Here is a 20,655-nt window from a genome sequence, read left to right on the forward strand (position 1 = left end):
TATTAAATAACTTTTATGCACATGTGTACAAGATATATGGAAATGTAAAGTGATATATATATATATATATATATATATATATATATATATATATATATATATATATATATATATATATATATATATATATATATATATATATATATATATATATATATATATATATAAAATGCACTTTTTCAAAGTTATCAGCACTGCCATCAGAATTTCTGTAAAATCCTCTGAATATTCGAGTGAATGCGTTTTTTCCGTAATAGTAGTACTACCATCATTGAATGATTGAAAATGTATTCCAAATAATTTTTTCTCTGAACTTGTCAAATTTTGATCAGTGGAATAATTGTCAATATATAAAGATTTTGTCTCTCTTCTCTCTCTCTCTCTCTCTCTCTCTCTCTCTCTCTCTCTCTCTCTCTCTCTCTCTCTCTCTCAAATTCTGATCAGTCAATATTGTGATATCAACGGAATAATTGTCTCTCTCTCTCTCTCTCTCTCTCTCTCTCTCTCTCTCTCTCTCTCTCTCTCTCTCTCTGGAAATTCTGATCAGTGGAATAATTGGCAATATACCAAAATTTTCCTTAGATCTCTCTCTCTCTCTCTCTCTCTCTCTCTCTCTCAAATTCTGATCAGTGGAATAATTGACAATATACTCTCTCTCTCTCTCTCTCTCTCTCTCTCTCTCTCTCTCTCTCTCTCTCTCTCTCAGATGACAGGACGGCAATCACAGATAGGATTGTAGGTAATTTAATCCCAGAATCGGTAGCCAGTTGATAAGGGAAAGATTATGACATCTCTCTTGATCAAGCCTCCAGATATGGAATAAGTACGTTGCCAGTTAACTTGGAGCTAGTTTCCTTTGCTAAAGATTAAGGTCAAGGACAAAATTAAACGGTAAATAATTTCTATCCTATAAAATAATGAGGACATTGAAGTACCTGATTTTCATTGGCCTTATCGCCATAGATAAGAAGAAAAGGAGCTTTGGTAATTAAGACAGAATTAATAAAGGCTATGCTTTATCCTTTTGAAATAATTAGGACATTGGGGAAGGACATGACTTAAAAAAGAAATAGGTATGTACGAGGAAAAAGACATAAAAAAGAAAAATATATTTAAAAAGGACGAAAAGAAATTATATATATATATATATATATATATATATATATATGTATATATATATATATATATATATATATATATATATAAAGAAAAGTACGTATAAAAATATATATATATATATATATAAATATATATAAATAAAAAAAAATAAAATAAAAGATAAATATATATAAAAAGAAAAATATATATCAAAAGAAAAAATACATTATAAAAAATATATATATATATATATATATATATATATATATATGAAAGAAAAGAACATAAAAAAAAAGAAAATAAAAAGAAAATATATATAAAAAAGAAAAAGACATATCACAAAGAAAAAATACATATGAAAAGAAAAAGACATAAAAAAGAAAAAATACATATGAAAAGAAAAAGACATAAAAAAGAAAAAATACATATGAAAAGAAAAAGACATAAAAAAGTAAAAATACATATGAAAAGAAAAAGACATAAAAAAGAAAAAATACATACGAAAAGAAAAAGACAAAAAAGAAAAAATACATACGAAAAGAAAAAGACACGTCAAAAGAAAAACATGAACTGGGAATTCATCCTTCTTTCATCAACATTCAAAAACATTTCCCCAGCAGACCGTAGCTAATCCTTGACCTCCCCCTGACCGCAAAGGTCAGGTGCCGTCTGATGATGAATCTTCTCGAACTTATCCCATTGACGTCAGGGCTAAAATTTCGGCGTTTGATGTCCCGTACTGACGTCAGTCCTTTTGAGGACAGGCTGAGGCGTCTTTCGTAATTCTGGAGAAACGTTCTGTTATGTCTCAGCAACAAATTATAACGTTTTATGAGTCCTGGGTCAACGGGAAATTCCCCGAACGCGACTTTTGAAAGGAGCGAAATTCAAGACTGACTTTTCTTTGTCTTTCATTCAATAGGTCGTTTCGCCCTGCTGTTGACAGCGTGGAAATTACCCGCGCGTCGTTTTTCAGAAATGCACAAGAGATAGGAGCAGAAAAATAATAGTAAAAAGTAAAAAAATAGAAAAATATAAAAAATTATGATAGTCAAGAGTATAAGCCTCAGCATGGAAATTAACCGTTTGTGGTCTTTCAGAAATGCAGAGGAAATAGGAGCAAAAAATAAAAATAAAAAAAATAGAAAAATTTAAAAAATTATGATAGTCGAGAAGTATAAGCCTCGGCATGGAAATTAACCGTATGTGGTCCTTCAGAAATGCAAAGGAAGTAGTCAGAAGTAGAAAATAAAAATAAATTAATAAATAAATGATTATGACACTCGAGAAGTAGCCTATATAAGACTCGACTTTTTGCGAAAGCAATCAGTGTACAGATCATGGCAGTGAACCAATTACTGTAAATACTTACAGGGATATTTCATTCCGTTTATGGTTATTGATTTTCTTAACTTCAAAAGATGCTGTAGTATTACCTTAGAGCGCCATTATCTTTTGCCGTAATTTATGTTACTTATCATATATTTGGGTGTGTACATACCTTTTCATTGGATATATTCTCTTTATAATCTCTTATAGGTTATTAATTTGTAGCATCTTATTTATTTATTTGTATATATATTCATCTTATTCATTCATGTATTACATACAGGCACTCTGCCTGTTCACCTTTGCATAGAAGAATGGATTCACGCCTGTTTACGTGTCTGAGAGAGTAGAATCATAGTAATAATTCATTCATATGAGTAGCTACTTTTGTACCTTGTGTAGGTTCTTCAAGCTAGTTCTGTTGTTTCCCTCGTGCGACACTTATGTCAGTTTATAAGCGGTTTCTATATCCATTTTCTTTTTTTACATATAGTATATATATATATATATATATATATATATATATATATATATATATATATATATATATATATATATATATATGTGTGTGTGTGTGTGTGTGTGTGTTTTTTTTTTTTTTTTTTTTTTTTTTTAATTTCTGCTGTTCCCGAGGGCCACATCATTTGCTATTTGACACATCATCTCCGTTCTCTGCATCTTTTCCCACTTCTATGTGGGGTCGATGTTTTTTGACAGCTTTCCTCCACCTGGCTCAGTCAAACTCCTCTGACAGTTGTTTGTTTCTCAGACCTTCTCTAACTGTTTCACACATATTCCCCGAAATATCTTCTGACGTGCTTTTTCTGAAGACTCACGGATACACGACAGTTAAGGATAGTATATAGATAAACCGCTTTCTAGATGTCCTGCGTTCATTCCTTTCAGTTATATTTATGTAAAAACTTGGTAGCAAGGAAGTTAATTTTATGTACCCTAAAGGTTTATCCCTCAAGCATAGTAATACAGAATTTTGACAGCCAACTCACGAGATCGAAAAAGTGGTTTATTTTACAAACAGAATTTTTCACGCTCGAGTAGGGAAGTAAGTCTGTATCTTATTAGACAGCATTAAGAAGCTCGGTGAAATATTAAGTAACTCCAGGCTTTTTTTTTTTTCTTTTTTCTTTTTTCTTCAAAACCCTCACTTCAGCAGTCACCAATGTTTACGGGAAGAACGAAAAACGTAAGATGTTGACGTATATTGATACCTTTCAAGGGAGCTCAGTAAATCTTACGTAATTTTCACGGTAAACAACCGCTCCAACAGAAAATATAACGACAACAACACGTGAGATATTCTTACCATAATTCTGCCCTGTTTAACCTGGTAAACAGCGCCAGACGCAGGACAAACACTTATGGAAACACTGAGGTGCCGTTGCAAAGGTCAGTGTTCAGATACCTGACTTTAAGTAGGCTAAGGTTAGTGGTAGGAATCTTTCCAAGGGTCGTGGAAGCTGTTACGGAATAAAAAACATAATAATTTTCGGTCTTATTTTAAAAGATTTTTACCTTTTTTTTCATCCTTGGGACGTGGCTGTGATTTTCTCCTTGAGAAATTCCTTGCAGAATTACTGAATACATTATTATTATTATTATTATTATTATTATTATTATTATTATTATTATTATTATTATTATTATTATTATTATTATTATTATTATTCAGAAGGTAAACACGGGGGCCATTGGCTTGAAATTCAAGCTACCAAAGAATATGATGTTCATTGGGAAGAGAAGGGAATTTCTGTTGGAGAGGAAGGTTTCAGATTCAGCCTACTACTAAAACCTTTATTGTTTTAAGATGGATAGATGAACTAACCAAACTTTAATGTTCTCCTGTCGTAGTTGTCCTTGTGTAATGGAGTTTTCCATCTACACACACACACACACACACACACACACACACACACACACACACACACACACACACTTTTTACTTCTAGTTTATTCTCATAGGTAGGCCTGCTCAGTTATATGGGTCTGCCACTTGCTTTTAATTGGGCTCCATTATTTTCTATTTTCTTTCAACCTGTGGATAAAAAAGGGCGTTGGATTGACTCCTCTGCGTCAAGAATACGTAACGTACCTCTGTGCAATAGAAGCTTAGAGCTGTGGGAAACCAATAAATTTCATAGCAATTAGTCACCTATTGTTGATGCAGGTTTTTTTTTTTCAGACAGGTAAAGTAAATCATTGGGTTCGTCCTTTTTGGAGTCATCGTGATACACCACCGACAAATGCAACAGCAGATTCCCATCACGTACAATATATATATATATATATATATATATATATATATATATATATATATATATATATATATATATATTTATATATAGGGGGCTATTCCCTCCACACTCTAGAGTAATGTCAAAGGGCCTGGATCCAATTGTGGGGGATGAAAGCGAACTACATCTGACTGGTTCCTTTGCCATCACAGCGAAACGGCTGCAGAGATGAAAGGAACAGGAAGCCTTGTTCAGACGATAAACGAAGAGACAGAAGCAGGGACAAGTATCAGAGTTAGAAGAATACTTTGAGGGACGAAGGAAGATAAAAAAAAATGGGGGATATTGTGCGATTGAAGATTAGAGAAACTTTAACAGTTGTATTATGTCAGTAGAGGCCTGGCAGTGTGAGGAAGATGCGGAATTACTGAATACGGTATTATTATTATTATTATTATTATTATTATTATTATTATTATTATTATTGGTATGGGTATAGATATAGGTATGGTACAGTTATGGGTATGTGTATGGGTATAGGTATGGATATGGATATGAGTATGGGTATGGGTTTGATAAAGATATGGGTATGGTTCCGATATCGGAACTATCAAATGCGAACAATAACGAGTATCTGCTAGTTATTATTAGTTATTATTATTATTATTATTATTATTATTATTATTATTATTATTATTATTATTATTATTATTATTATTATTCAGAAAGTAAACCTTGTTCATATGGAACAAGCCCACATAGGGGCCATTGACTTGAAATTCAAGCTTACAAAGAATATGGTGTTCATTGGGAAGTGAAGGGAATTTCTGTTGGAGAGGAAGGTTTCAGACTATCTCTAGAAGTCTGTATAAGATTGAGAATAAATAGAGAGAGCAATGGAAGAGAAGCTGATGGCTAAAAAAAATAAATAAATAAATAAAACGTTGGGTAAAGTTTGATACCAGTGTAGAAGAGTTTGTGAGATTTGTTCAATAACCCACGTACAACATGTCAATGATATCTATCTATCTATCTATCTATTTATCTATCTGTTATCTATCAGTATATATATATATATATATATATATATATATATATATATATATATATACATATACATATATACATATGTATGTATTAGATATACATATACATATGTGTGTGTATGTATGTATATCGATCCTCAGGTTTAAGGTATGTGCCAGCAAATCTTATCGTTCTTTATTTTGACTTCAGCAGTGAATCATGTACGTGGTACTTACTCGACTGTGGTGGTGTGGTGAATGGCCACCGCGTGAGATAGGATTGGACCAGCAGCCTCATCCCATATATATATATATGTGTGTGTATTGTGTGTATGTTTATATATATATATATATATATATATATATATATATATATATATATATATATAACATATATTTAATACATACATATCCATGTATGAAGAACAAATATAATTACATATTTTTTGTATGACATTTTAATACACACGAGTTTCAGGCCAAATTCGTAGATCTTCTTCCTAAAGGGAATATACAAACTATCATTCTTGTCCAGCCTTCCAGTTCAAGCGGACGAAATTCTCGCTTGAATGAACTCGAAGTTTCTGTTCAATGGAGAAGGCGACACAGTACAATGGAAGATGTATAGCGTGGATTCGTTTTTTTATATTTATGCTTGCACATGTTTCTACAAAGGTCTGTTCTCCTGATTGCTCCTGGAATTGAAAAAGAATGTGTGCATATATATATATATATATATATATATATATATATATATATATATATATATATATATATAAAATTATTATGTATATATATATATATATATATGTATATATATGTGTGTTGAAAGAAAGTTTGTTAATTACTATTGTCGGTGTTATTAGGCTTACGACGCAGCTACACCTTAATGATGAAAATAAAGTTGGTTTAATCCAGTTTCACACATTATATTTATAGAGACATTTTTTAGGGGCCATAAATTTTGAATTACAATGCTCCAACTGAATGAGCGTCACGCAGACTTCATTTGTTATAGAGTACGTTATTCATTTCTTTGCAGTTTCGAGGAAATGGAGCTTTATAAAAATCATTACTGGTATCCCTTTCGTCTATTTATTTATCATTTTGACGAGAGAGCGAATAGATGTGAGACGAATAACGGAATGTAATAACATCCCTAAAACTGATCTAATTATCTTCTGGAATATAAGAGGATTTCCCAATAAATAACATCCGTTGAAATATGTCGAAGGCACGATGATGAACCAGTGATGACAGGAATCCCGCAAGTTACCTTCGTCCGAATCGCCGAATCTTGACTTGGTTCGTAATCATCGTATCGTTTCCCGCATTTACAATCTTAATCAGCGATTGATAAAGACAAAACTAGCGATGATAATAAATACATGCGAAGACTTATTCGGAACCGTATAAATATATCCCGTATTTCACTAAAAGAGATTGGTAACAAGTCGAAGTCATGATGGACGGAAACGGACATTTTGTTTACACCCTGGCTGGTGTCGCTGGGAGATTGCTGTCATAGCCTTGAGGCCTCGTTATCATCGAAGCCTCTTCATTATCTTGTGGGATTATTTGGACAAACTGGAGGAAACTGACAATCTCAGTAAGAATTTTGTGGCTTTTGTACGTCGTGAAAATTTCCTGTTTATTTTCTCGAGCAGCTGAAAGTCGTGACAAACTTTTACTTAAGGTAGTGAGAGCACATCGTCATAAAGATTCTAAAGTTATCTTTGTTACAACTTATTTACTTTGTTTTAAGAAGACTTATACGTATATCCCTGTATTGAGGAGAGCTGTTTTATAACTAAATAGAAAATAAATAATAACAGTGAAAACTTTTTTGTATGAAAATATAAGCACCTCAATTATATCCAAATTTCTATTAAGGTAAATACTTATAATAACCAGGTTTAAGGGAAAATCGATTTAAACCTCGTAGAGTATTAAGTCTGTACTGACCCATATTCTGATTACGGGTGGCGTAAGGACCCTGGTAATATCGACAACAAGCGAAATATTATGAAAGCTGCTTAAGATAGTGAAAATGGGAATTTGAACCTTCATTAGTGAGAGAGAGAGAGAGAGAGACGAAGAAGCGGTCGTGGAACTTTGTGTGTCCGCTTGTGATAGGGGAGCGGTACCTCCGTTGCAATGACTTTTAAAACCTGAATTTCCCTGCCTCTTCCTTGTTCCCATGAGATGCAGTTTGCTGTTGGATCTTAGCCTTGAAAATTGTAAAAGCTTGGGCAGAAGTTTGACTCGGCAATATTCAGGTATTTCAAGAATTAGAAAGTTTTGCCACTAGATATGGAGCATCCCTCTAAATTCAGTAACCCTCGCTGAATTAATCTCTCTCTCTCTCTCTCTCTCTCTCTCTCTCTCTCTCTCTCTCTCTCTCTCTCTCTCTCTCTCTCTCTCTGAGAGAGCGTGAATTTAAAACGTTCTTTTTCCAGGACGGAAATAATTTTTATTCCCATTTCCTATAATAAACTACCTTTCAAAATTTATCCATAAGTCTCCATCCCTCACTCGTATGTGAAAGATATTCAAACGTTTTTAAAAGTGGATAGCTGCCATTGAGTAGATTTGCGCCAAGTTCCCACAATTCTTTCAGTTCCAAAGAAAAATTCAGCGGACGTGACGTTCTCAAAACGTATCGTTTCCTGATTGCTTCACAAGTCTATAGTCACGTCCGGTATATAATTATGTCCTTCTGAGTATCCCGTGCTTAAAGATTTTCCAGTTCACGAACGTATCTCATCATGCAGAATAAACCTCATTTATGCATCCGTCATTTTTCCCAAATAGTTATCAGTATATATTTTTTTCTTACGGGAAAACTCATTTTCCAGACCCGTGCCATTTCGAAAATACTTTTTTTTTTTATTTATTTATTTATTCTCAGAGCAGCTTCCAATTTTAGAATAGTCCGTTTCCGCGCGACAGTATTAGTTTTTGGTTCCAATATTCTTTACAATATTTTCTTCAACGCATTTTTTTTTTTTTTTTTTTTTTTCCAACTTGCTTCTCTTTTGTTTCCTTCTGCCCTCTGCCTTTTGGCCCTGTTCTTTGTTCCGCTTTTCCGAAAAAACTTATAATGTTTTATTTCTTTCCAGTATGGCTACAGAGATATACGTACTCTCTGTTTTCCTTTAGGACTTTATAAACTACGATAAATACATACATACATGTGTATATATATATATATATATATATATATATATATATATATATATATATATATATATATATATATATTTATTATGTATATATATACATATATGTATATATATAAATTTATATATATATATATATATATATATATATATATATATATATATCCCCATATCTACGTGTAGCGATGAAATGAGCCAGCCAACCATTAAATTATTCCTTTCAGAAACAGTTTTAAGTCATACTTGGTCATGAAGCCTTTGGAAACAGCCCATGGAATCGTGACAGACATTTGACATTCGGTAATCCGTGAGTTATTGGGTAAACCTTACAGTATTAGATAGAAGTCGATCATTTAATATGTTCTGGTCTGCTTCCGCCTTGTCACACGGAAGTAATGAACACCAGTAGGCATATCGTTGGTCTTGACAGAATAAGAACTCTGAGAGAGTTTTGGTAAATCTGCTTCTTTGCCAAGTCTGTCCCGTTTTCTATCTTCCTCCCATTCTCGTGTCTCCGTTTTCTTTCGGGCTTAGACTGTAGGAAATTTTATTAGATTGCCCGTATCACCGACAGACGAACACTAAACAGATGTTTAAATTTGCTCATTGGCGTCACACCAACGACGGTCATTGGCTCCCCCTTGCATAAAGATAAAAAAAAAATTAATATTGGAGTTTCAAAGAATGAAGTTAGTAGTTAATTTCCAATTACAAATAGACATTTCAGTCAGTTTCAGCCTAATTGGCGTAATATCCCATAACCGTTTTCATTCCGCATTGTCGGCCAGGTGAGTTGGAAAACTTCAAGCGGACCTTTGAAAATGTTTGCAGTTGTCAAAAGCAGACATTTCCCTGATTGCAGAGAAAGAGAACGGATCAATAACACTCTTTTTTAATGGCCGTTGCATGTAATTATTTATTCGTATCTCTATCTATATTCTCCATATATTCATCTGAATTGAGTGGGCCATTAAGTCATTCCGCGACATATTTTTTTGATTCATTCAGAATAACTCCAAGTGCTCTGTTATTTGTTATCATATTTTTTTCCCATTTACTTGTGTTGTGATCACTTGTTATCACTTTCACCCATATTTCGTTTTACTTCTGTTTTGATTCTCCTTTCATTGATTTCTTTTTTTAGTTGTCTGTAAAAGAAAACTATTGTGCCGGCTTTGTCTGTCCGTCCACACTTTCTGTCCGCACTACTACTTAAAAACTACTGAGGCTAGAGGGCTGCAAATTGGTGTGTTGATCATCCACCCTCCAATCATCAAACATACCAAATTGCAGCCCTCTAGCCTCGGTAGTTTTTATTTGAATGAAGGTTAAAGTCAGCCATTATCGTGCTTCTGGCAACGATACAAGATAGGCCACCATCGGGCGGTGGTTAAAGTTTCATGAGCCGCGGCTCATACAGCATTATACCGAGACCACCGAAAGATAGAGCTGTTTTCGGTGGCATTGATTATACGCTGTAGCGGCTGTACAGAAAACTCGATTGCGCCGAAGAAACTTCGGCTCATTTTTTACTTTTGTTTTTTCTTCACGTATCTACAGTTAGTCTGTATGTCTTCCCAAATTATAGGTTAAGTTATCCTTAAAATGATAAATTATTATTAAATTTAAGTTGTTCTTAAAATGATAAGCTGTTATTCAAGTTATCCTTTGAATAATAAGTTGTTTTTTTAAGTTTAAGTTTTTCAAGTTATCCTTAAAATGATAAGTTATTTAAATTATCCTTTAAATGATAAGTTATTATTCAAGTTATCCTTGAAATAATAAGTTATTTAAGTTATTCTTAAGATAAGTTATCAGTTATCCTTAAATAATAAGTTATCAATTAAGTTATCTTTAAAATAATGAGTTATTAATTGTTATCCTTAAAGTAAACGTTGTTATTGAAGTTAGCCTAAAAATAGTGTTATTATTTGTTATCCTTAAAATAATGTTATTTTTTAAATTGACTTTAAAACAAGGTATTATCTAAGTTCTCCTTAAAATAATTTATTTAAGTTATCTTTAAAATAACAAGTTATCATTTAAGTTATCCTTAGAATAGTAGAGGCTCGTCCTGACCTTGTTTTGTACGCGACAGAAAAAATCCGTGAATATGACAATGACTCTACAATGAATTAAAATCCGTTAAGATGACAGTGATTCTACCATGAATCATCTTTCTTTTGATCTATACCATTATTTTAATTTTTCCCATCATTTGGTAGAGAACTATAAAGGGGAAAAGGAATGGAAAGGATTAAGTCATAATTTTTGCCCAAATCAGTCCAACTTGTTTTCGATAAACTTCTTGATATTTAGTGAATTTGGTAAAGGGTTCCTTTTCTTTTTGATTTCCAGGTATTTCAAGAATGGCAGAGTCAGTGCAACAGGTTAGACTTTGAGTCTGCCACTTGAGACGAAGAGCTTTCTCTCTCTCTCTCTCTCTCTCTCTTTCAAGTCTGCCAGTGTAGGCAAAGAGCTTCTCTCTCTCCAGTCTACCACTGTAATCGAAGAGCTCGCTCGCTCTCTCTCTCTCTCTCTCTCTCTCTCTGTGTGTGTGTGTGTGTGTCCGTGCTTGAAAACTTAAGGTAATCTTCTTTCCTGGACAGAAATCCTTTTTTATCCTATTTCCTGCAATAAGTGACCATCCAACTTTCGCATCCTTGATCCTTTAATCCTCAGTCAGAAATGGAAAACTGAACCAGAATGTTTTCTTGTATTGTTTAATTTTTTTCTGTTAGAGAACATTTCCCCCGTCCCCTAAAGGCCTTGTTGTCAAGACGATCGCCATTTAAAAATAATTTTAGGTCATTCATTTGTTTTTTTTTCCTGCTAAAAAAACGCTTTTATCAGGAAAAATTTTGTTTTCAGAAATTTGTCGGTGTTCTTATAAAATTATTTTTATTTCCAAAAAGATTTCATATCATATCCCTCATTTTCAAAATAGTTTACGTATATTTTTCAGTGTTACATTTCGAGTTTTTTAAACATTTTCCATTTGTTTTGGGAAGTCCACATCTCCAAAACTTTTTGGAATTTTAGAAGACTTTATTTTTTTCTTTAATTCTCAGGGCAGTTTCCATTTTTGAGGAGACTCCTCCTCTTCCGAGCGACAGTATTAGCTTTCGGTTCCAATATTCTTTTAGTATTTTCCTCGAAGCCTTTTCCAAACTGGCTCAGCCATTTACTCTTCTTTTTTATATAAGGATTGTTATTTAAATTGTATCATTTATTTACTTCTCCTCTTCAGCATATCCTCAGCTTTTCCCTCTCGCTTTCCCTCGTAACTATTCCATATAAATTCGGCCAATATTCAATTTTTCCCTTCACCTCTGAAATGAAATCACACCCTGCTCGGTTCGGAAAGCCTTTTTGGAAAACATGGAAATTCGTGATGGATATTTGACATTTGATAATCAGACGCAAATCTCACGGCATCTGATAAAAGCTGGGTGATTTGCGAATCCCGGATTGGTTATTGGAAGCTTACTGTAACTATTTCCGGTCAAAATCTGTGTCGGGAAAATTAAATTGGATGGAAGTAGAACGTTTTATTCGGGGAAGAGGAAATGGCGAGGTCTTCACTGCTCATATTACATCAGAATGCGGACTTGCATGGTCGGGATAGAATAAAGACATTTAGCCAGTTGAGAGGGAAGAGCATCGTATGAACAGAGAGAGAGAGAGAGAGAGAGAGAGAGAGAGAGAGAGAGAGAGAGAGAGAAGAGAGTGGGGGTGTTTAGAGGGAAAAGAAGGGAATGAATACAGCATCGTATGAACAGAGTTGAGAGAGAGAGAGAGGTATATGAGAGGAGAATGAAGTACATTGAACTAACAGATTTGGGAGATTAACAGATTTGGAGAGAGAGAGTGAGAGAGAGAATGAAGTACATCGTACTAACAGATTTGGGAGAGAGAGAGAATGAAGTACATCGTACTAACAGATTTGAGAAAGGGGGGAGGGGGAGGGATGGGCAGCATTATCAGATTCAATAGAACGAACATTATTTTTCCGCTTCTGGGCGAAGTTCAAAAGTAAATTAATATCTGTTCTTGTTCATTTATCTATCGTCAAGTATGATCGCATAAAACCGCCTTTTTCCCAGTACCAGCAATAATAAAATTAACAATTTGAATCCCTAACGAGACATCTTAAATTCATCGTAGGTCACTGAAGAACTGCGAATAATTACTTACTGAATTAAGAAACATTTAAGAATATTTGGTAAAAATGATACAGAAGGCTGTATGGAGACAGGACATTATATGTGTACATGAAATACAACTGAAAGGCTGCTTATGATGGCTTTCCAGTAGAGATGAATGAACTCATCGTCGAAGACCAAAGACTCTTGTGTCTCGCCTGCGTGCAGAGGCTCGATACTGCTCTTGTGTAGTGCTGCCTTCTGGCGACAGTATATATCAATTCGCGACAAATGCGCTTTTGCGTCTTTGCGTGTTCTCTTTGCTGAGCTAGCAGAAGTCAAAAATACCACTGTGGAGACAAACCTCAGATGCATATAACAAAGTAGGGAAAGAACTAACAAATTTTTAATATGAAAAACGATTTGCTTACTGCAGTCCTCCTCCGCATCAACCACTGATTGGACAGCACCGACTTGCTTTATTATTTCCAGTGATCCACATGCCTGCCCACTGATTAGCTATTATATTCATCACTCTTGCATAAATAGCCCTTGTCGTCTGTATACAGACTAATGAGGGTAGAAATATGTTTACAGCAGATGAAACACATATCAGTCTTTACTCTTTGTCATTGTACAGATAATAAGGGCATTTCCTGGCCTTTCATAACTCTTCACTTAACCTCCCACGCATGGTAACAATACCTAAGCTACATGTAAACAAATGTATACATACATTATATATATATATATATATATATATATATATATATATATATATATATATATATATATATATATATATCAAATAGGGTGAGTCTCGACTCAGGATACAGTCTCGAAGGCGAAGGGAAACGGCACCATTTGTTACAATTAGGTTATTATGCCGACGTTTCACGACAATTGCTATCGTCGCATTTTCAAGGCTGCAAAACCTTCTTACAAAAAGTCACATTAAAACATCGATATATACATATAAATAAGGCAAATAAAAACAGGGGGAATGGGCAAGAAAGGACGAGAGAAGAAGAACATAAACAAAAGGTTAAGCGATGAACAGTTCTACTATTACAAAGAGAACGGTCCCAGCACTAAATACCAGAACAACCTCTGTCCAATTGTTCATCGCTTAACCTTTTGTTTATGTTTTTCTTCTCTCGTCCTTTCTTGCCCATTCCCCCTGTTTTTATTTGCCTTATTTATTTGTATATATCGATGTTTTAATGTGACTTTTTGTAAGAGGGTTTTTTAATCATTGCAGCCTTGAAAATGCGACGATAGCAATTGTCGCGAAACTCCGGCATAATAAACTAATTGTAACAATGGTGCCCTTTCCCTTCATATATATATATATATATATATATATATATATATATACACACACACACACACACATACACACACATACACATACACACACATACATAGGCTACAGGAGGTTACGGGAATGAATTCAAATCTAAAACTTGAGATCTATTCAGACACAGATTAAGCTTTCAATAGCTTTGTAACCTTGCTGTTTACTGAGATGGAAACAGAAGAGGCTAAGTCCTAAACTCTAGAAGTGAATGTGAAGACTTAATAAACTGGTTCAATCCAGTAAGGCAGTCTGTCACTGAACCAGGCATCCCAAAGTATTGGTGATCCACCCCTTACATCTCTTTGCTGCTTTTTTCTCGCTTTTCTCTCCTTAGACTCACTCAGCCACCCGAGTGTTCAGTCCTACACAAGCACGAAGTGTGAAAGGGGAAGGATGTGAAAGATAGACTAACAAACTTTTAATATATTCCATTTATTAGCCGGAAACAGTCATCATAGATAGCAAGCTTCCCAGAGGGTTGTGTTCAAGATTTTCCTTTTCAACTCTTGCTGCCATATGTATTTATAGTCATCATTTATGCTGAATTTATATGGCACTTGATTTTTCACTTTAAAAAGAAGTGGTGATTCTGGGAGAATTTATATTTGACGTGATTGGCGGATGAGAAACATTAGATACACACGTTTAATCTCTGTTCTCTTTGTCGCAAGGTGGAGAGTACCTTATTGGTAAAAGTGGTTGGGAGATGCGTCAGTAAGAACTGTTGAAGTTCTTACATCTGATATTGTACCTTAGTCCTATCTTGTACTTAGCAGAAAGCAAGTTCAGAAACACTCTTGCTCAAATGATCAGGCTGTATTTAGTTTCTTCACCAATGAACAAATTACAGAATTTTCTTTGACACAGGATTCCTTAATACAGACAGACGTAATGTCTAAATGGCCGAGTACAAAAATGTTGACATTGAGAAGAAAAATAACTACTCGAAAATAACAAATGTAGGCTAGTTTTTAGTTACTAAAATGAGTGTTCAGTATATTTTTTAACTAAATGACCAACAGTGTTCTTAAGCAAATGCAAAAATCTAAATGTCAGAACTCTTCAAAGACTATAGTGTTGTACAAGATGTTCTTTAAGTTCATCCAAAATTGGAATAACATACCCTAGTTGATCATCAGACTGATGGCTTTCCTCTTGCACCAGATTAAGAGTAGCTTCAATGTATTTCAGCGGCGACGGACGACTGTTTTGCAAAGAAACCGAGCTGATTTTCTCTGACTGGGCAATGACGTCCGTAACTTCTCCTTCGATGGCTGTTCTTGTGGTGTGGATTTCGTTTGTTAAATTTGTCACGTCCTGCTGCACTGAGGCTATCTTGCTCGCGGCATCTTCGTATGCAGCTTTTTTGTCCTCATGAATGACAGGTTTCTTTTCGAAGTAGTGGGTGATGACATCGCGTGACTCCACGTGCTTTTCGTTCGGACACGGACATTTGTCACAGGTTTTCCCTGATTTTGGGCACTCATTTTTAAATAGATGGTCACAGGGGAACTTGCAGGTTTGGATGCAGGTTTCGCAGTTGTGTGCATGTATTCTCAAACGTGCAACCCAGTCGAGGTGTCTGAGTCTTTGCCTCATTTTCACGCGAACAGTCCCCTTCCAGTCCTGGTTGACTTCCATTACAGCTTGATGGGCAGAGTGCTGTTCTTCTAGAGCTCTGAGCTTAATCTTTAGGTCAAGATAGGACTCCACAGATGCCTTCATTTTGTCAAGGATTTCATTTAGATGTTTTATGTCTTCTAGGGCTTCCCTTGTAACAGTCAGACTCACAGCATTCGAATTATCCACTTCGTCGAAAATGGAGTCATAGATGCGAGCTGTCTTATTCCAGTATGTCTTATATATGTCAACATCCTCTTGTGAGTTTTCATCATTAGGTTCGTTACACTCCTTCAGAGCTGTGTTGTCAAACTGGTATTTTTTATAATCTTTTAAGCACGAGCATTCTAAGACATCAAGGACTGGGGGCCTCTTCATATGAGCGAAGGTGATCAGAATTCGAATTATGCCCTTTGCGTTTTCACCAAACATTTCACAGAAGGTCTCAATGATCTCACTGAATTGGTCTTGAAGTCTAGCGATGGTTCCGTTCACAACAAAACCTATTACGTTCAATTCATCCACTCCGTCAACATCATGTAAAAACGTTCTCAGTTGGTGGGTGACTTCCACATCTTTCTCCTGTCCCCTGGAATCTTTAAAACCTGGAGTGTCGACTATAAGGTAGTTGCACTGACAGTTGGAACTAGGAAGTACAAAGATCAAATAGCCAACGACATACTCTGTCTGACTCTCTGCCATTTTCTTGACAGAGTCGCCCGTCTCATCTTTAAGTATGTATCTGAAGTTGTCCTCAAATTTGACCCCCAAAATGTGATTGACCAGTGCATTGATGAGGCAGGTTTTTCCAGCTCCTGTGGCACCCAGGAGCATGATGGTTTTGGTGTCTAGGTCATTTTCAGTTCCTATTGTTATAATTTTGATTTTGGGTTCATAAGAAATAAGAAGTTTTTTCTGTAACGCATAGAGTTTCATCCCAGGATGTTCTTCTGAGAGCGTGCATTCTGGAACTGGAGGTGGAGTGTCCCTTACCATACTTTTTTTCTCAGTGAGTCTGGAAATAGAAAAGTTGAAAATTATTAACAGTAGATCCTATGTACCCTTAACGGGTTAGAAATCTCGTAAAAAAAACACGTTATTTTCTTGAAAATCTAAAACAATTAAGATAAATCTTGTAATGTATCTGAAAAAAAGTTGAAGAAATTGAGGCAAATCTTTCTGATTCTTGAACAGTAAATTCTGCAGAAGAATCTCATAAAGATGAGATGTAAATAAAAATAATAATAACCTTCCAGTCTGTCTCCAAAGAGTTGGCATTTGAGACGAGCTTCTAGTACAGTACACCTTTGAAAAAATATCACTTTTCAGGATAACCAACTAATTTATGCACTGCTGATTTAAAATGAGTAAGTACTCAGATTGTATGCCTCAGCCAACACCAACCTCTGTGGGCATATATACCTTCACACACAAAATCTCTTTGAAATCTTACCGGTTGAGAGTATATAAGATGCATCAGACTTAGACAGTCGAGGTAATTATAGCAGTTGGTTATTAAATCTTTGGTCATGGTGTAAAGGCATTTAAATTACTTCTAGGCTGGAAAACTTTAGAAAACAAAATTTGGATCCAGGTCCGGACCTATCTCACAACATAATCATAAGGGGTAGTTCTAACAGTCTGCCTAGTGCAGCATATTGTAAACTCAGCTAAAGTTTCTTTACAGCCCGTTTTGGTGGCGAACCTTTTTCCCTTTAAATCTCTTCCTTTCATTTAGCTTTCAAACTGCTTCAACGTATTTTCGTGTCAGTTCCCTCAAGGAGAATCCCTCGTTAAGGTGATAGGTTGAAAATAGGATGATAATGTAGAAATTTCCTTAGAAATGGGCCTGATTGCTTGAGGTACATAACTGGGAAAAAAAACAGGTCTCAGGAGGTGAGTTTGCAAGTGCCTGTGTTATTGCAGCATTGATGGGAGAAGCTGACTTTGACGGTGTATTGTGAGAAAAGCAGTATGTGGAAGCATATGTGGTTATTATGTGGTTGAACCAAGACAGTTTAAATGCAAAGAAAGGATCAGAATATAGTTATGCAGGCTGTTAACGCAAATGAGAATAGTAAGCATGAGAAGATGGGTGAAGAATGAGCTGGGATTAATGTACCTGAGTAGCTCTTCGTTGGGCGAGTCGTTAGAGTTGTGGCATAGCACTCGCTGGGCCTGAGTTCGACTCTCCGGCCGGCTAATGAAGAGTTAGAAGTATTTATTTCTGGTGATAGAAATTCATTTCTCGCTATAATGTGGCTCGGATTCCACAATAAGCTGTAGGTCCCGTTGCTAAGTAACTAATTGGTTCTTAACCACGTTAAATAAGTCTAATCCTTCGGGCCAGCCGTGGGAGAGCTGTTAATCAGCCCAGTGGTCTGATAAAACTAAGGTATACTTAATGTACCTAAGTAGGAGGAATGACAGGGAGTTTGGAAGATTCAAGCAGAGTGACAGCGGGGCTAAAAGCGTTGTATTTGTCAGTATGGGGCTCAGGGGTAAGCAGTTAAAAAAGGTAACCTTAGGCTAGTAATGAGGGATTGATTGAAGAAAGTATATTGAAGAAAGTATAATTTTACGAAGCTGAGAACACGGTAATTGTGACTCGCAGATTTGTACATGTTTATTATTAGTTCCTCATTGGATGGGTGGGTATCGTTCTCAGCTAGCACTCTGGTGGCCCCGCGGTCGATTCTCCGCCCGGCCAATGAAGAATTAGAGGAATTTATATCTGGTGATAGAAATTTATTTCTCGTTATAATGTGGTTCAGATTCCACAATAAGCTGTACGTCCCGTTGCCAGGTAACCAATTGGTTCTTAGCCACGTAAAATAAATCTAATCCTTCAGGCCAGCCCTAGGAGAGCTGTTAATCAGCTCAGTGGTCTGGTTAAACTTAGGTAAACTTACTTTTTACATGTTTACTTAGCCATATTCAAGTGGATAGGTTACACAAATAGAAAATTATATAGAGAAAAAGTTTGGGGAATAAGGATAGACCCATTTATTATTGTAAGGGTGTGTTGGCAGCGTTGTTGTACATATATCACAAACAAGTTGACAACAGGTCAGCGACGGTCAGTGGGGAACGTCCCTTTGGCAAACACTGGATAATCCTTTGGAGCACTGGGTAGAACTACCAAAAAGTATTTGGCTTGTTTCAGCTAGTCTGTGATGTGTGTGCAGTAAGTTACCGACGTGTTTATGATGTGATTTACTGTAGTTTGGACGTACCTTAAAAACAGCATAAGGCCAGAAGCATGATGTAACATGCAAGGAATGTTTCATTGCATAATCTGCACAATCATAAGAGCGTGTAAGAAATGAGAGGGTTCCACATGCAGGCAAATATCAACGGCCGGATTCTGAGATCTCGTGCTAAAATATGCGGTATTCCCCAAGTTTCGCAAATTTTTCAGAATGCCTAAGTTTTGTACATAAGTATACCGTCAGATTACTCTTGCCCGAGTAATTGTCGTTCATTGTACTGTAAGGTTTGCATCAGTTTCTAAGTCCAGCTTTTACTATAGCTACAGGTTTATCATCATCGTTGTTTGTTAACTTCGTTGCCCTCATCGTTACGACAGAGCGGGGATTTCAGTGAGTGCAGCTGCCACCAATTTAGGAAAACACAAAGAGCCAAGATCCGTAGGGGTTTTTCCAAGGCCGCTGAATATAGGGCGACGGGTGTTGGGGGGGGATCAGGAAGGCTTAGGGCCCGTGGGTAGACTCGGGGAGGCCAAGTCAAAACGTTACGCTGCAACCTCGACTAGTGACGTAATCGTAGTTGACGTCACGCCGTCGCTTAGGGAGAATTCCGAGTGTTTAAAACACTCCAGGCGAAGTCGTGTAATCTTATCAGTCACTTCCGAGAACTGAACACAACTGAATAGCTTCTTATCTCTATTTTCAACCATCTGTATAGTGAAGTGCGCACTTTGTAACACGCTCTTCATTATAAACCCTTACTCAGGAATTGCTTTTTTCATCAGCGTCTAGATAATAGAAGCATTTCCTGACTTTGATATATTAACAGACATCTCTCAAGCTAATACATGCAATTTCCCATACGTGGACTGAATACTAAGGTTGCATGATATTATTCAAAAGAGAGAGAGAAAGGAGGAGATATATATATATATATATATATATATATATATATATATGTGTGTGTGTGTGTGTGTGTGTGTGTGTGTGTATATATATATATATATATATATATATATATATATATATATATATATATATATATATATATATATATTATAATTATATATATCTTGCTACTGAGGTTTTTGCATCGCATATATTTATGTATGCATATAGATAAATAGATTTATTACCAACATTAATCGCCTTACCTTGTCGTCAGATGTCAACGCCTCAGGCGAGTTCAGGTAACTTGAGAGAATTCACTGTGTAATATGGCACTCTTGTATAACACTTGGGGCACGGACCTTTGAGCTCGGGGTACTGACGAAACCCGGGTATGTACGACTCGTACGGTTGGTGAATACTTGGGAACTACTGTAGTTACCGGCTTTTGGCCTGCAGTCGGATCTTGTCGAGTACCAGTCGAATTCACTGTACGAAGAAGAATTTCCGATAAAGCTCGTCTGCTATTGGCTGAGACTGAGTTGTT

At 35.6% G+C, this 20,655-nt stretch overlaps 2 protein-coding genes across 2 annotated transcripts in view; one reads left to right on the top strand and one right to left on the bottom strand.

The window, feature by feature from the left end:
* LOC136855462 (caspase-1-B-like) overlaps positions 1 to 20,655 on the top strand; it is a 282,737-nt gene that overhangs the window by 254,546 nt on the left and 7,536 nt on the right. The gene's annotated exons all lie outside the window — the stretch shown is intronic.
* Positions 14,805 to 20,578, bottom strand: LOC136855461 (uncharacterized). Its single transcript, XM_067132525.1, has 2 exons — positions 20,375 to 20,578; positions 14,805 to 17,026 (listed from the first exon to the last, which is right to left on the bottom strand). Exon 2 carries the CDS (start codon positions 17,005 to 17,007, stop codon positions 15,454 to 15,456), a length of 1,554 nt encoding a protein of 517 aa, XP_066988626.1. The 5' UTR covers positions 17,008 to 17,026; positions 20,375 to 20,578; the 3' UTR covers positions 14,805 to 15,453.

The sequence above is a fragment of the Macrobrachium rosenbergii genome, chromosome 31 (assembly GCF_040412425.1).
Source record: "Macrobrachium rosenbergii isolate ZJJX-2024 chromosome 31, ASM4041242v1, whole genome shotgun sequence".
Taxonomy (NCBI): Eukaryota; Metazoa; Arthropoda; class Malacostraca; order Decapoda; family Palaemonidae; genus Macrobrachium; species Macrobrachium rosenbergii.

Bases quoted from the DNA above. Each gene is read 5' to 3' on its own strand.
- LOC136855461 (XM_067132525.1), bottom strand. From the start codon at position 17,007: ATGGTAAGGGACACTCCACCTCCAGTTCCAGAATGCACGCTCTCAGAA.